The sequence below is a fragment of the Gorilla gorilla genome, chromosome 19, assembly GCF_029281585.2.
Source record: "Gorilla gorilla gorilla isolate KB3781 chromosome 19, NHGRI_mGorGor1-v2.1_pri, whole genome shotgun sequence".
Classification (NCBI taxonomy): domain Eukaryota; kingdom Metazoa; phylum Chordata; class Mammalia; order Primates; family Hominidae; genus Gorilla; species Gorilla gorilla.
In genome coordinates this window covers 98,304,724-98,322,163 of record NC_073243.2, presented here as the reverse complement: position 1 = coordinate 98,322,163, position 17,440 = coordinate 98,304,724, and the positions used below count along the sequence as shown (strand labels likewise).

The 17,440-nt window shown below is 39.6% G+C and overlaps 1 protein-coding gene across 1 annotated transcript in view; it reads right to left on the bottom strand.

Moving 5' to 3' along the window:
* DNAH5 (dynein axonemal heavy chain 5) overlaps positions 1–17,440 on the bottom strand; it is a 321,482-nt gene that overhangs the window by 15,440 nt on the left and 288,602 nt on the right. The window contains exons 71-76 of the mRNA XM_055366994.2: positions 15,614–15,859; positions 13,506–13,725; positions 11,939–12,144; positions 11,096–11,299; positions 8,978–9,193; positions 2,714–2,926 (exon numbers count right to left, since the gene is read on the bottom strand). Coding sequence (XP_055222969.2) covers positions 2,714–2,926; positions 8,978–9,193; positions 11,096–11,299; positions 11,939–12,144; positions 13,506–13,725; positions 15,614–15,859 — 1,305 coding nt within the window. The remainder of the gene's footprint in view (positions 1–2,713; positions 2,927–8,977; positions 9,194–11,095; positions 11,300–11,938; positions 12,145–13,505; positions 13,726–15,613; positions 15,860–17,440) is intronic.

Genomic DNA, 17,440 nt, shown 5'->3' with positions numbered 1-17,440 from the left:
ACATCTTTCAAAACAACATGTAGCACACCATAAATATATATAATTTTTGTCAAGTAAAATAAATTTTAAAATAAGTCTTTAACAGTTTTTGTCCCATCTCCTCTCCTCTCGTCCTCACCTTCCATCATTATCATCTCCCCATTGAGAATGGCTTCCATGACCTAGCTACCTCTCCCACTATGGGTTGAATTGTGTCCCCTCAAAACCATACATTGAAGTCCAGACCCCCAGCACCTAACAACGTGATCTTATGTGGGAACAGGGTCTTTACAGAGGAAATCAAATGAAAAGAGGGCATAAGGGTGACCCTAATCCAGTATGTTGCTGTCCTTATAAAAAGGGGAAATTTGGACACAGAGACAGATGTGCATAGAGGGAAGATGATGTGAATGTACACAGGGCAAAGAAAATCATATCTTCATATCTTCACAAGACAAAGGGAGAGACTGGACTAGGACTGCCACAAGCCAAGGAGCTCCTGGGGCCACCAGAAAGTAGAATGAAGCAAAGAAGGATGCTCTTCTAGACACTCTGAAGGGAGCACGGCTGGCCAACAGTTCTATTTTGGACTTGCCACCTCCAGAATTGCAAGAAAACAAACTTCTGTTGCTTAAGCCACCCAGTCGGTGGTACTTTGTTATGGCAGTCAAAAAATCCTACCACACCTGCCACTGCACTCTCCAGGTGGGTGTCCAACACGGAAGCTCCTCAAGTATCTACCTTCCCAGGCCTACTCCTGGCAATTGAAGCCAGTTGGAGGCGATGCACACCAGTGAAAGCTGGTTTCATTCACATGCATAACTTGATATCTCAAAGGGGTGAATCCTGTTGCCTTTCCATGCCTGCATTTCTCTCTTGATTTCCCCCTCCTTCCAACCTTTAGGTGTAGCAGGGCAAGTGAATGAGGAAGTGGAGCAGAAGTGAAAATCTAGGGAGCAGGACATTGGGAGTGACCTGTCAGGTCAGCCCTGCTTGGGTTCATGCTGTGGGTGTGGAGTCCCCCAGACAATGGCAGGAGTCAGACGGAAAGGAAGCCATGGGGCAGATCTGGATTTTCCCAAGAAATAGGTTATAGAAGACAGCTACACCTCCCACTCTTTTCCTATGTATTTTTTCACCATAATTAATCTTAGCAACTTCACTTACATCTCCCCATAACATGGGTGTGCATACACATCACACACACACACACATGCACACACAAATACAGAACAAAGAGAAGAATACCATTTAGGCTCCATCCCTTCAAATGTCCTCTACTAAAATACACTTATTTTCCTACTTACAAAGACACTCAGGAACTCACTTTACTTTTCCAAGTGAAAAATTATTCCTTAAAACTGTATCTGTCTTTGGCACAATTACTAATAAGTAACCAGTGAGCATGCTGTTAAATTCTTATCCTTTTATTTTGATATATACATACTACATACAGTATTTACAGATATAGTGATACCACAGCAGGGCAGGGAAGTGCTGGGTAGAGAAGGGCAGGGTCCCTGGCGAAGGCTCCACCCTCAGGCTTGTGCCCAAAGACCGACCTAAGTGAGAACAGGCACTCGTTTTCGTGCCCAAATGTTGCATTTTCCAAGACCACTCTGGCCCACCATACCCCGCATCCTGTGCCCATATAAACCCAAGGGACCATAGCGGGCACACACACAAGTGGCTGGATGTTGAGAGGAGTAGAAGCGCAGAAGGGCACACTGACAGACACCAGCATATACTGGCAGGACCAACAGACACCGCTGACAGCGGGACGACGTGGAATTTGCTCAGGCATGGTCAGAGAAAAGTCCGGTCACTGGGTGGCCCAACTCCAGGGGAAGACCACCTTCCCACTCCATCCCCCTTCTGGCTCCCCATCCACCTTGCTGAGAGCAACTTCGACCACTCAATAAAACCTTGCACCCGACCTCTAAGCCCACATGTGAGGCAATTTTTCCAGTACACTAGAGCAAGAACCCAGGAAACAGAAAGCCCTCTGTCCTTGCGATAAAGAAGAGGGTCTAATTGAGCTGATTAACGCAAGCCATCTGCAGATGGCAAAACTGAAAGAGTACACTGTAACACATGCCCATTCGGGAGCTGTAAACACTAACCCTAGATACTGCCATGGGGTTGGAGCCCCAGAACAGTCCCCACAACCTGCCCCTCTGCATGCTCCCCCTAGGGATTTGAGCAGCAGGGCACAGAAAACACAGCCACACCCCTGTCACACGCCCTGTGAGGGGGATAAGGGAACTCCTCCCATTTCGACAGCATGTAGCAGAAACTTTTTTTTTTTTCTTTTGGTGTGACTTTTGATGTTAGGGTGAGGCATGTTTCCTTCTATGAAACCAACATCATGGACTTTGGAGTCCAGGAGCTTGGGTTTAAATTCTGATTCTTGGACTACTTAGATGTGTAATCTGAGAAAAGACTTAACCTGTCCCAAACTTAAGTTTCTCATCTGTAAAATAAGAGCAGTAAAATACAAAATTTAAGTAAAATAATGCATGTAAATGCCCTAGCAGAGAACCTGATTCGTGGGATTTGCTAAAAAAAAACTTCCTTCCCTACCTATGGTCTAAAAACACAGGGCTACAAGGGGCTTAGTCCCTATGCAAAAGAATCATGTTGAGTAAATTATCCTTTCATGCTTTCCACTTGCCAATTACAACTCTTCACAATAATAGGTGAACAGGCAGAATAACAGCAGGCTTATACATACTTTTTTCCACCAAGCAGGGATTCTAGCATCAAACATGCAATCCAACGCATCTCGCAGATTTTCGCTCATGATGATGGTGCCATCAATAGCAAGTTTCAGCTCAGTGAGGGTGCTGCGGACAAGGCTGAGTACCCTTTGCATTCTGTCTATTTCCTGCCTGAGGAAAATGTTCATAGGCTGGAATGGCCCCATCTTCTGCAGCCTCTCTTTTACCTGCCATGGAGACATTCAAAGCACATGTTAACAATTAGCTACTAAGGATTTTATAGACCTGGTGTCCTGGGGCCTCTGAACAGGCCCAAATTCTTACTATTCCATAAATAATAAACTTCTATTTTATTGCATGGCAAAAAGAAAAAAAAAAGAAAAGAAAACAGAAAAAAGTATCTGTTAGATGACCAGCCCGAATTTTCATGCCATGTGGGAAGGAACAGGCAGCAATGAATTCACAGAAGAATGTAAAATGCATGACCACAACCATGCAGTCTTCCAAATAGCAAATGCACTTATTGGGAAACTCCCTTTCTGCCAATCCGAGCTCTTTCAAACCCACATGTGGACACACACAAGCAAACATGTACACACACACAACCATTCTGCTGGCTATTTCAAAAAACTAGAATTCTCTTTTAAGAGCTTTCTGTTTTTTCCATCAAAGCATCCATCCATCCCCCCATCCATTCATTATCATCCTACAAGTATTTATTGAGAGTCTTCTATGTATCAGATATTGTGCTAGGCTGAGTTGCTATAACCTAAGGTAGCACTGACAAATTCAGCAAAAGGATGGAGACTCTTCTAACTCCTGCCACTTACCATGTTTATTTATGTAGTTATCATTCTATTTTTAGACATTTTTTATCACTTCCTAACTATTTCAACCCATTAGACATGAATGATGCCTTTCCTAATCCTATAATGAAGAGTGCTTATGAAAGCTGATAACAGTATTGATTTTTCTCCAAGCAAGTGATCAGAGGTTATTCCAGGGACATTATCCCCTTGACTAAAGGTCCTTAAGTTCAGTCTGTAGTATTAGCAGCCAAAATTGCCTGCTTAGTAGAAAACAGTGGGGTACAAAAGACACAAAATGCTACAGGATTCCTCTTTAAAATGAGGTACAAAAGGGAAAAATACAAAGAAATAGGGTGGCTCGTGTTAGAGGCACCAAATGATTGTCCAGGTCATCTCTTAAAACTATATGGAAAATCAGCTACCTCTTAGTCTTGGTTTAATCAAAGATTTTTTTTTTTATTTTTTATTTTGTAATTAAAAAAAATTTTGTGAGTGCATATGTAATTGAATTGTTTGTAACTCAAAGGATAATTGAAGATTTAAAAAAATACTATCAGGGTAACTCTTTCCACAATACTCATTAAGATGTTAAAAAAGAAAACAGCTGGGGGACAGAGGCAAGACTAGATTGCAGCTTTGACTCGGATGGACAGAGCAGTGTTCAGAGGCTTGCATTGTGAACATTAGCTCTGGATCAACTCCAAGAACAAAGCAGCAATCCCAAGAGGACCCACAGACTCTGTGAAGGAGGTGGTCTGCTCCTGCAGGACTCAGGAGACACTCCAAATACTGTGAGTGCCCCAACTGCAGAAGTGGGAAAGGGAGAGCCTCCTCTCCTGAACACACACCCTCACTAAAGAAACTGAAGTAGCCACAGCAAGACAAGCCCAAGGAAAGGCTGAGATCAGACACACCTAGCCTTGCCCCCACTTGGTGGTCCTTCCCTACCCACCCTGGTAGCGGAAGACAAAGGGCATATAATCTTGGGAGTTCTAAGGCCCTGCCTATTGCCAGTTTCTCTTCATACTACCACAGCTGATGCTCTCTGGAAAGCACCACCTCCTGACAGGAGGTCAACCAGCACAAAAACAGAGCATTAAACCACCAAAGCTAAGAATGCTCACGGAGTCCATTGCACCCCACCGCCAACTCCACCAGAACAAATGCTGCTATCTGCAGCTGCGAGACCCACAGACAAGGTTCACATCACAAGACTCTGTGCAGACAACCCCCAGTACCAGCCCAGAGCCAGGTAGACTTGCTGGGTGGCTAGACCCAGAAGAGAGACAACAATCACCGCAGCTCGGCTCACAGGAAGCCACATCCATAGGAAAAGGGGGAGACTACTACATCAAGGGAACACCCTGTGGGATAAAAGAATCTGAACAACAGCCTTCAGCCTAAGACCTTCTCTCTGACAGAGCCTACTCAAATGAGAAGGAACCAGAAAACCAACTCTGGTAATATGACAAAAATTGACATTCTAATGTCACACCTCAAGGAACTAGAGAAACAAGAAGAAACCAAACTCAAACCCAGCAGAAGAAAGGAAATAACCAAGATCAGAGCAGAACTAAATGAAATTGAAACAAAACAAAGCAATACAAAAGGCAAATGAAACAAAAAGCTGGTTCTTTGAAAAGATAAATAAAATAGATAGACCATTAGCAAGATTCACCAAGAAAAGAAGAGAGAAAATCCAAATAACCTCACTGAGAAACAAAACAGGCGATATTACAACTGACACCACTGAAATACAAAAGGTCATTCAAGGCTATTATGAACACCTTTACACACATAAACCAGAACACCTAGAAGAGATGGGTAAATTCCTGGAAAAATACAGCCCTCCTAGCTTTTATCAAGAAGAATTAGATAACCCTGAAGAGACCAATAACAGGCAGTGAGATTGAAATGGTAATTTAAAAATTACCAACATAAAAAAATCCAAGACCAGAAGGATTCACAGCAGAATTCTGCTAGACATTCAAAGAAGAATTGGTACCAATCCTTTTGACACTATTCTACAAGATAGAGAAAGAAGAAACCCTCCTTAATTCATTCTATGAAGCCAGCATCACCCTAATACCAAAATCAGGAAAGGACATACCCAAAAATGAAAACTACAGACTGATATCCTTGATGGACATAGATGCTAAAATCCTTAACAAAATATTAGCTAACTGAATCCAACAACATATCAAAAAGATAACCCAGCATGATCAAGTGGCTTTCATACCAGGGATGCAGGGATGGTTTAACATACGCAAGTCAATAAATGTGATACACCACATAAACAGAATTAAAAACAAAAATCACATGATCATCCCAATAGATGCAGAAAAAGCATTCGACAAAATCCAGCATCGCTCTATGATTAAAAGTCTCAACAAAATCGGCATACAAGGGATATACCTCAATGTAATAAAAGCCATCTATGACAAACCCACAACCAACATAATATTGAATGGGGAAAAGTTGAAAGCATTCCCTCTGAGAACCAGAACAAGACAAGGATGCCCACTCTCACCACTCCTCTTCAACACAGCACTGGAAGTCCTGGCCAGAGCAATCAGTCAAGAGAAATAAATAAAGAGCATCCAAATCAGTAAAGAGGAAGTCAAACTGTCACTGCTTGCTGACGATATGATCGTTTACCTTGAAAACCCTAAAGACTCCTCCAGAAAGCTCTTGGAACTGATACAAGAAATCAGCAAAGTTTCTAGATACAAGATTAATGTACACAAATCACAAATCAGTAGCTCTTCTATACCAACAGTGACCAAGTGGAGAATCAAATCAAGAACGCAACCCCTTTTACAATAGCTGCAAAAAAATAAAATACTTAGGAATATATGTAACCAAGAAGTCAAAAGACCTCTACAAGGAAAACTACAAAACAATGCTGAAAGAAATCACAGACAACACAAACAAATGGAAATACATTTCATGCTCATGGATGGGTAGAATCAATATTGTGAAAATGACCACGCTGCCAAAAGCAATCTACAAATTCAATGCAATCCCAATCAAAATACCACCATCATTCTTCAAAGAATGAGAAACAACAATTCTCAAATTCATATGTAACCAAAAAAGAGCCTGCCTAGCCAAAGCAAGACTAACTACAAAGAACAAATCAGGAGGCATCATACAACATGGTACTGGTATAAAAATAGGCACATAGACCAACTGAATAGAACAGAGAACCCAGAAATAAACCCAAATACTTACAGCCAACTGATCTTCAACAAAGCAAACAAAAACCTAAAGTGGGGAAAGGACACCCTTTTCAAAAAATGGTGATGGGATAATTGGCTAGCCACATGTATAAGAATAAAACTGGACCCTCATCTCTCACCTTATACAAAAATCAACTCAAGATGGATTAAGAACTTAAATGTAAGACCTGAAACTACAAAAATTCTAGACAATAACATTGGAAAACCCCTTCTAGACATCAGCTTAGGCAAGGATTTCATGACCAAGAACTCAAAAGCAAATGCAATAACAACAAAGATATATAGTTGGGACCTAATTAAACTAAAGAGCTTTTGCATGGCAAAAGGAACAGTCAGCAGAGTGAACAAACAACCCACAGAGTGGGAGAAAAATCTTCACAATCTATACATCTGACAAAGAACTAATATCCAGAATCACAACGAACTCAAACAAATCAGTAAGAAAAAAACAAACAATCCCATCCAAAAGTGGGCTAAGCATATGAATAGGCAATTCTCAAAAGAAGATATACAAGTAGCCAACAAGCATATGAAAAAAATGCTCAACATCACTAATGATCAGGGAAATGCAAATCAAAAACCACAATGCGACAACACCTTACTCCTGCAAGAATGGCCATAATCGAAAAATCAAAAAACAGTAGATGTTGGCATGGATGCAGTGATCAAGGAACACTTCCACACTGCTGGTGGGAATGTAAACTAGAACAGCCACTATGGAAAACAGTGTGAAGATTCCTTTAAAAAGTAGAACTACCATTTGATCCAGCAATCCCACTACTGGGTATCTACCCAGAAGAAAAGAAGTCATTCTACAAAAAAGATACTTGCACATGCATGTTTACAGCAGCACAATTCACAACTGCAAAATCGTGGAACTAACCCATCAATTAACGAATGTATAAAGAAACTGTGGTGTGTGTGTGTGTGTGTGTATATATATATATATAGACATATATATACTGACATATATATATACCGACATATATATACCGACATATATATAGACATATATATATACATACCGACATATATATGCACATACTGACATATATACATACATACTCACATATATATACCGACATATATATACCGACATATATATATACCGACATATATATACTGACATATATATATACCGACATGTATATGTATATACCAACATATATATACCAACATATATATGACATATATATACCGACATATATATACCGACATATATATATACACCGACATATATATATACACCGACATATATATATATACACCGACATTATATATATATATACATATATATATATATATATATATATGATGGAATACTACTCAGCCATAAAAAGGAATGAATTAACAGCATTTGGAGCGATCTGGATGAGATTGAAGACTATTATCCTAAGTGAAGTAACTCAGGAATGGAAAGCCAATCATATATTCTCACTGATATGTGGGAGCTAAGCTATGAGGATGCAAAGGCATAAGAATGATACAATGGACTTTGGGGACTTGGGGGGAAGAGTGTGAGAGGGGCGAGGAATAAAAGATTACAAATATGGTGCATTGCATACTGCTTAGGTGATGGGTGCACCAATATCTCACAAATCACCACTAAAGAACTTACTCATGTAACCAAATACCACCTGTACCCCAATAACTCATGGAAAAAAAAGTTTTGAAAATTAATTCAATTTAAAAAGATGTCAAAAAATTAACTTTCATCATCATAAATTTGCTTCAAAACTACTTACATACTAAAAATATCAATTTTCAAAACTAATGAGATGAAGAAGCTGCAGAGGTAATGATATAAATGTAGACTCTCCGAAATAAAGAAGGTCTGAATTTTAAGGTGTGCATTAAACTACATAAAATGTATTTTTAAATAATCAAGTGTTTTAATAATACTTCGCTTTATTTTGAACAAATGGCAATGTAAAGTACCTCAGGGAAGGTTCAGAAAAGCAGTCCTAATCCATCAGTACCCACTTGTAAATCAATCATAAGTATTAACATTCTCAACAGGTTTCCTTATGGTTTATATATTGAAAAGATTACATTACATTCATGGATGCAAAAAACTTCTTTTTCTGGTTCTTTAAGAAGCTGGTTTTTAAAAGAATGTTTTTTAATTTCGGGAAAATTATTTTTTGCCCTCCTTTCTTCTTCCTCACTCTCCCAACCGAAGATATGCAACCCCAGCTGACATTTTGTCAGGATTTCATCAACTCACTTCAAAGGGGACATAGTCTGGGGGCAGCTTCTCCAGCATATCATCAGCCAGCCGGGCCACCACCGACTCCCGGGTCTCATCCCCTCCATCAGAGCTGTCCTTGGGTTGGATGCCTAGGATGGTGTCCAGCACGTCCTTGGCCAGCTTGCTCTGGTAGGTGATGTCAGCATTGGGGTGCAGGCCAAACACCTCAGGGCTGTCATAGGCAGGCAAACTCTGAACAACAAACACCCCAGATAAGCACAGACTGCCAACATAAGCACCGTCTAAATTACACTATTTTAGGAAACAAAAATGCTTCTATGAGGATATGCATTTACTTAAGTCTTATTGGTGTCAAGCTACAAACTCAATAATTTCTCCAGAAAAGAATCAAAAGTTTCCTTTAAAAAAAACAATTAACATTGAGAAACAGACAGTAGGCTCATGGCTCTTTACAGTCTGCACCTCAAACAAAATTTAATCAAGAGAGACTGTCTTGTTATACAATATGTGAGATAGGGAGCTGTGGATTGGTGTTTTGCTTTCTGACAGTCTAATAGACTTCAAACCAGTTGTCCAAATCAACGTTGTGTAACTAATGGTTGTTATGATTAGAAGATACCAGGAAATGACAGCTTTAGTAATCGTGGTCCAAATAAAGGCAGCACGTGGGAGTCGTACCCTCCCAGGGAAAAAGACAGAGACTAGGAAAAGAGAGAAACTGAGAAAGCAACAGAGTCAGAGAGAAAAACAGAGACAGAGATGGTGTGGGACACAGGCAGAAGCAGGAGAAGCAGGCAAAAAGATCCCCCAACCATTTGAAGAAAAGGAAAATTTACGGACAATTTGACACATATTTCTACGTATGAATCTTATCCTTAACTTAATTATTTAATATGAGTCATACTCATATTTCCCTCCCTTCTTCTCCCTCATTTTATTCCCTCTTGCATAATATCTTCTTATGAGCTACCTCAAATGCACTGTGAGATGGGGTGTATATAAAAATATATGTACAGGCACCCCTAAATTTATACCTTCATGGCCACTTTTCTTATTCAGTGCTGATGATTTAAAGATACATGCAGTACAGTAAGACAAATATATTTGCTGATTTGAATTAATAAAAGTGCAGAGGTGGTAATATATGATAAACTCATTACATTTATATATCAAAACAACATGTAAATATACTGATAAATTTAGCCCTCTGGGGCTGTTATGTTTTAGTTTGTTTACTCTGAGATAAATCTTAGATAGAGACCAAAGAGACTGCTAAATAATGATAGAATGAATTTTAGGTATAGAGAAAGGAGACGCAGTCACCTTGAAAATCAGAATTTTTTCCCCACCTATTCCCAAACTGCCTGTAGAAATCTACCTATTCCTTCTTATGTCAGTGCTTCTCAACAAGGGACAGTTTTGCCCCCCAGAGGACATTTGGCAATTTCAGGAGACATTTTTGGTTCTTACAATTGGGTATGGGGTTGTTATTGGCATCCCGTGGATAGAGGCCAGGGATGCTGCTAAACAGCCTGCAAAACAGCCAGGGATGCTGCTAAACAGCACAGGCCAGCCCCCTACAACACAGAAAGATCCAACCCTGAATGTCAATAGTGCCAAGGTTGAGAAACCCTGTCTTAGAGGAAGTTCTTACACAAAGCAGCTTCCTGGACATATCCATAGGCTGTCCATTAGGCCAGCGTTAAGGAACAGATGTCATGGGATTTGCCAAATGGATTGGAAAACAGAACAAATTGGGTCTAGAAGCTGCCTCTGCTCTACTGCTGTGGCAGCTGAAGCTTCACAGACAGAGAACTCCAGGTGATTTGCGTAGGCCTCCTAGTTCTAAATCTGCCTAATCTATCATCTTCCTCAAAGAAAACTCCTCCCTGGGGCATTAAAAAAGAGGTGGGATAGAAACACGATTCACACAAAACACACACTCAGAACAAACATAAACATTTTAATCATCCGTTGAGTATACAAATACGAAGAAAGCCTTCACAGCAAAAGCATTAGTATATATCACCATTAAAATGTATTGTAAAAGCAATATAGACAGTGCAATTAATACCCAAAGCTCAAATGGCTACAGATATTTGCTCTATGCATAAAATTCTAAAGTTGACAAACCTGGATATACTGAAGATAGTTATCCACTGTGCTGCATTTTGGAATATTGTATCCTTGGTAAAAACTGAAATCTGGTCCAAACATATTTTCACTGAACCAAACCTTAGCAAATGTGTTCAACAATCTCTTATCATAGTCGTCAGTGACTCTACCTCCATATTGAATCTCTCCTATCATGTAGCGGATGGTGGTCCAGGAGACACCCTGGGAAAATTTATAGAATAATTATGTAGAACTGACTACCGTTGCATTATTATTTCCCGGCCAAGTCACACCCATGTATTCACTTTCAACATCATTCAGTCAGTCATTCTTCATCAGTACTGCAAAGAGAAAGTGCAGAAAGAAAAGTAAAAAGGTAAAGAAGAGTAGTTACTGAGAGCTCAGGTCCATGATTTGAAATAGACTTCCTTGATGCATTCGTATGTTTTCATACTTCAATATAAATAGAAAATAGTGTTTGCTTTTTGAGGGTATTGAGGCAGTTCTTTAGAAAGCACACACTTCCAACTGATCTGGACTCCCATTTTCATTTTCCAGGATTTTGAAGAACAAGCTTCCCCACCCACACCCCCTGAGAACAGGCCCCTTGAGGCTGTCTTCTTTGAGGCTGTCTTCTTTGGAATGTCAACTCACTTTTGAGAAATAAAATAATAATCAAAATTTGATCAATTTTTCCTGAAATCAAGAGGCAAGTGTGACCCAAATTGCTATGACTTAAAGATGACTTTGCAAGCACAGCAAATTCTCTTATATAATTTACGCCAAAGCTAGGAGGTCCCGTGAGCTTGATGGCCCAAGCCCACAGCCACCAGAGGCATGAGGCAGCATGCGCAGCAGTACCTTTTTGACATCCATGTCATCCAAGTGGTTTTGGATGAACTGCACAGTGGCATTAAAGTCCGCTTGGTTAAATTCGTAGGGGATATTCCACCCCAGGGCACCGAACTTGCGCCTCTCCTGGACAGTGGAGTGCAGGAAAGCCACTGCGTACAGCATGGGCTTCCACTGGGACCCAGAGCTCACGTCCAGCAGGTCTTGGCTCACACCTGTTGTGGTCAGTTGGGTGAAAAATGTATCATCTCTCAAATGTCTTTATTTTCTACTACTTTTATAAGTAATCATTTTTGTAAATCCCTGATATTAAAATTCACTTACTTTGGATTGTTTTTATGACACTCATGTGACAATAATAATTTAACTTTTGGGTGTCCAGAGGCCATTTCTCTCTGAAAAATCTTCAAAGAGACTTTGGGGAGGGGAGGAGCTTGCTAACATGGGTCAACTTCCTGCCAATCTAACAAGATCATGTGGGGGTAAAATCAAGCTGGAAGGGTAACGACAGTTAAATAAATTCTGCCACTATTACTATAACTACTACTCTATTATTATTACTGTTGTTTTGAGCATATACTTGGGGCATATACTTTTAACTAATTTTATATTAATTAAGATAGTATATATAGAAGCCCTTTGCACCTGAGTACATGCTCCAAATAATAATGATTGATACATATGCATATACTATATTGTATATATAATTAGATTTATTTATTTATTTTTTACTGCCATTATCCTTCCACCTCTCTTTTATCCCCACATTATCTTATAGAGTGGCAGGAATTTGGGCCTTGTTAGCAACTCCCCAAAAGTCTCTTTGCAGGTTTTCCAGATTGAAATACAATAATTATATTTATTATGATTATTAAATACATGATTTTAGTTACAATTTATTTCAATTCTCCTGGAGAGATTCTCTTGTCCCTATTTTATATATGAGAAAATTGAAACTCAGATTGAATGACTCACACCCAAGAGAACAAAGTAATTGTCAACAGCAAGGGCCAGAATCAGGATTTCTGACTGAAAGTTCCATGTTCTTTTCATGACCGCAAGCCCCATACATAAAGCTATGAAGCAGAGGAAGCAATGGCCAAGAGAGCGACCTCAGCCCCAGCCATGATGGGGGCATTTGGGCCTGAGTTTGCTGCCACTGGATTTTTAACTTAGCTACCTTCTGACACATGGCCCTAATGAAAGGCAGGCAGGCATGACTTTAATTCACACTCTCCTCTTGGAAAAGACTACTGTACTACTTTAAGTATGGAGCATAAAGACCATAAATGACAAAATTGTTCATTTTTGATATTAATTATGTCTAGCTGGAGAACAGCATGGGCTTAAATAGGGCAGTACTGGGAAAATAGGAAACTAACAGGTGGGAATCATGAGCTCTGATTCTTTCACACTGCCGGGACATATTCACAAAAGAGGACCATCACCTCCCCATCAGGTTAAACAGTAGTACTATTTGCTATAACTGTATCCTAGCTAATCCTTTTATAATTTTTTTAGGAAAACAATTTAAGTAAGGAAACTCCTGTAGACTCGGAAGTATTTCTGGACTCACCACCATATGTTCTTTTCAGTCCTGCCCGGAGGCCTTGTGGAGGATCGTTGGCAAATTTAATGGACATCTGAAGGAGTGTAATGGGAAACTGCTTATGAACCTCGGTGGTCATCCAGAGGCGGAACGCATCATGTACAAGCTCAGTTTCTATGATTATGTCCATCAGCTCATCCATGAAATCAAGTCCCAGATGGCAGTTCTGCAGAAGTGCCCATCCTCCCTGTCAATAGCAGTAAACGGAAATTAGGTGGTTTTGTATTTCACCCAAATTCTAAATTATTACATTCTTTAGAAATTAAGTAATTAAAATTTAATAGAAAAACACTAACCATTTTAAATTAATCCAGGTCAAATCTAAGAAAACAAATATGTTTAATTGCGATAAGCTATTTTATTTTTAGTCCATGCATTTGTTCCAGTATACACTAGTATGCAATTGTACCAATACTATATGGTCGCAATCATTAATATAATCAAAATTAAACATAAAAGGACTTCCAAGTAAAGATGGCTGATTGAAAACATCCATTTAACTCAGATCCCTCCCCAAATTCCATTAAAACTACAATGAAGAAAATTTTTAAAGGCATGAACTCTTAAGGACAATGACAGAGAGAGTGAAGGCATTATCATTAACATGTAAAAGAGGTTCAGGAAAGTTGAATCCTAAGCTAGCATTTAGGGAAAGCTGAGATGCAACCTGATTTATACCACATAACTTCCCAAATTCTGCCTGCTTAATGAAAAATGAGAAGTTGATTTTCTACAGAAGGCAAAACAGGGTCTAGATTGGAGGATACCAGCACATTGAGGGAATAGGTACCACACTGAAACCAGGTGAAAGAATGATTGCCTGCTGAATTTTGAGACCTGCTACTTCCTGCCTCCCACTAGTTCTCAGAATCCTGGCAACTGAGCATACACCCTTTAGCATGTGGAAGAACCTTCCCTGGGAATCTGACCACACTAAGAAGAGAAAGAGCCTTAGAAAATAATAAGCCATATCTTTTGCCTGAATTATACCATAAGCATAGGAAGGTCTTTGTGTAATGCAACTCAGGCAAAATTGGGGGTCATGTAACAATAATTTCCTCAATATCTAATCTATAAAATATTTTTGCTAAAATCATCTACAAGATCCAGATCATAATCTTGAGGTGTTTTTCTATAACCCATCTTAGATCACTGACTAGAGCTGCATGAGTTGTCTTTCAAAAAGAAAAAACACCAAAAAAAAAAAACAAGCACTAGATCTAAAGTCTTAGCAGAGTTACACGTAAAACTGATAATTTAGAGATTTCACATTTTCCTTATATTTTCTTCAGAAATTTACAGTACTGCTGAATAAGTTATCTAAACATTACCGTTTGAAAATTTCAATTGACACCGTCCACAATTCAAAACAAAAAGGAAATTCAATATAAAACACAGCAACTACAAAAAGACTTCAGTTCCTCTCTTTTACCCAGCATAGAAGTGAACCCTGACCTGAGTTTCCTTCTTCTGTATCTTGCTTTGTTTTGGTTTTTGAGAAAGTGTCTTGTTCTGTCACCCAGGCTGGACTGCAGTGACTGCAGCCTCTACCTTCCCAGATCAAGTGATCCTCCCACTTCGGACTCCAAAGTAGATGGGCCCACAGGCACAGGCCACCACGTCCAGTTAATTTTTTTTTGTAAAGATGGGGTCTATGTTGCCCAAGCTGGTCTTGAACTCCTGAGCTCAAGCAATCCTTAGCCTTGGCCTCCCAAAGTGCTGAGATTACAGTTGTGAGGCATCGCCTAGGTGATCTAAACTTCTTAGGTGAGAACTCTGATATTCCATCTTCACCCACAGAATCCCATTTCTTTGGGATTCCATTCTCTGCATTAAATGTTTTGTTTTCATCTTACTGAGTAGACCATCCACTTTGCTATCCTTGGGTAGTTGATTTATTTGCCACATTGCCTCAAAAGTTTTAATGTTAGCTCAAATTAAAAAAAAATGCTGTTTAGTAAACAGCAGGCAGCATGTAAATTTAAACTCCTAATGATTTATATTTTTCTTCTGCATTGCTATTCTATAACCTGTAATATGAACAGCATGGCACAAAAGTAGACATTCAGCCTTACGTTTGCCATGGTCTGCTGCAAGAGCTTCCGAGCATGGACCTCCTGGCCCTGGCCCATGGACACATAACGGGTTTCTATTTTTAATCTCTTCCCCAAGGCAATGATGGAATCTGTGGGGTCTGAGCCCATAGACAGGAGACAGATGAGTGGCGTCCGTGGATCAGATTCCTCCCACGTCTTCTCCAAGTCTAAAATAACACCTTCGGCATATTTTTCTCCCATGGAGTCCACGATGTACTTGCGGGCCTGCCAAAAACAGTATACGAGTCAGTAAAAGTCATTCCAACTCTTTCATGTAGATAATGTAGTGTGGTTTCCAAAATTCATTTTTGTAATTATCTCAGTGATGTCCACAGTAACCCTGTCAGGCAAACAGGGTAGAGACTGTTTTTCATATTTGTTTGTTTATATCTCCATTCTATAGGTGGGAAAACTGTGTTGCTTACCCAGTACAAAATCAGAGTGTCAAAAGAACCAAAGTTGTATGACTCCTGGTTTGAAACCCATTTCAATATACTACTTGCTTCCTGCTAGACCAGAAAATAAAAATACTGGGAAACTATTGTTTAGGATGCTCTAAGGCAAATATATTTGCATTTAAATAATCAAGTAAGCAACACAATACCTGGAATGTAATGGGTACTGATTAAATAGATAATTATTGAGTGACTATTTTTATGAAATGTATTGGATATTTGTTGAATGAATGAATTAGTTTTTAAAGATTTAATCCATAATCTCTCTCCTCATCTTTGTCGTCATTCCTTCCCACATTTGGCTCATCCGTTTACTGTTAATTTTGTTTTGAATGAAATCCATACTCAAAATATCACAGATTTTGTCAACTTTATTACAACCATAGAAAAAAATTCTGGTAACAACAAAGTCCTTTTTCAAATGAGGTAAAAGAGTTATAATTTATTTTTCAACAAATGGTATTGTGAATATGATCCTTAATCTATATTCTCCGCCTTCTAAATAATTAAATTCCCTCAAAAACATTTTTCCTCCTATTCTGGTGGTCTTCTTCCACCTTAGATGGGTAAAACCCAAGTTTCTCTCCCCAGTAGCATTCCCCACAATAATCATTTTCACATAACTTAGGCGTGGGTGCAACATGACCTGTAACTCTCCCAAGGGCTAGGCAGGTGAGCCTCCCCACTCCAATTCCCAGAGAAACACAAAACAGCTTCAGATGGAGCTTCCCTTGAATCAGACAGATTTCAGATAGATCCGGACCAAAGGGGAGCCAGAGCTGGTTCAGTCATTATCCTTGACTTTAAAACATCAGAGTTTGATTTGCAGCCAGTAATCTGGGCTCATCCCTCATCTTCGATATCTTGCTATCCCCTATTCATCCTCAAAATGTACCCCAAGCATCTGAGCTTACAAATTGGTGCGATGTTTCCCACTTGTGTTTGCCCTCTTTTGTGGGTTACAATGAGAGAGAAGTGGCCACCACAGAGGAATCTCCTGGCTTACTATGTCCTCTCGTAGCTTGGTAAGACAGGTAAAATGGGTGCCACATGAGTCTAGACTGTTGAACGACTGGCTTGGTCCTACTTTCTGATTCCACCTGGTGTGTGGAGACTTCTCAAACAAGCTCATCATTCATATAGCCAGGTAAAGAGTGTCTGAAAATTGGTTGTCAGGGAACGTCCATCTTCCTCATGAGAGTGCAAAACACAAAAAGAGGAGCGTTCACATTCCCTAACTCACACCAGCTAATTCAGAAACAGCTGGACCATTTTACTGTGGATCTCTTCTCCTTCTTCTAAAGTCATAATCCTCCTCATAATGTCCATTCCCCCATACCAATGGCAGATT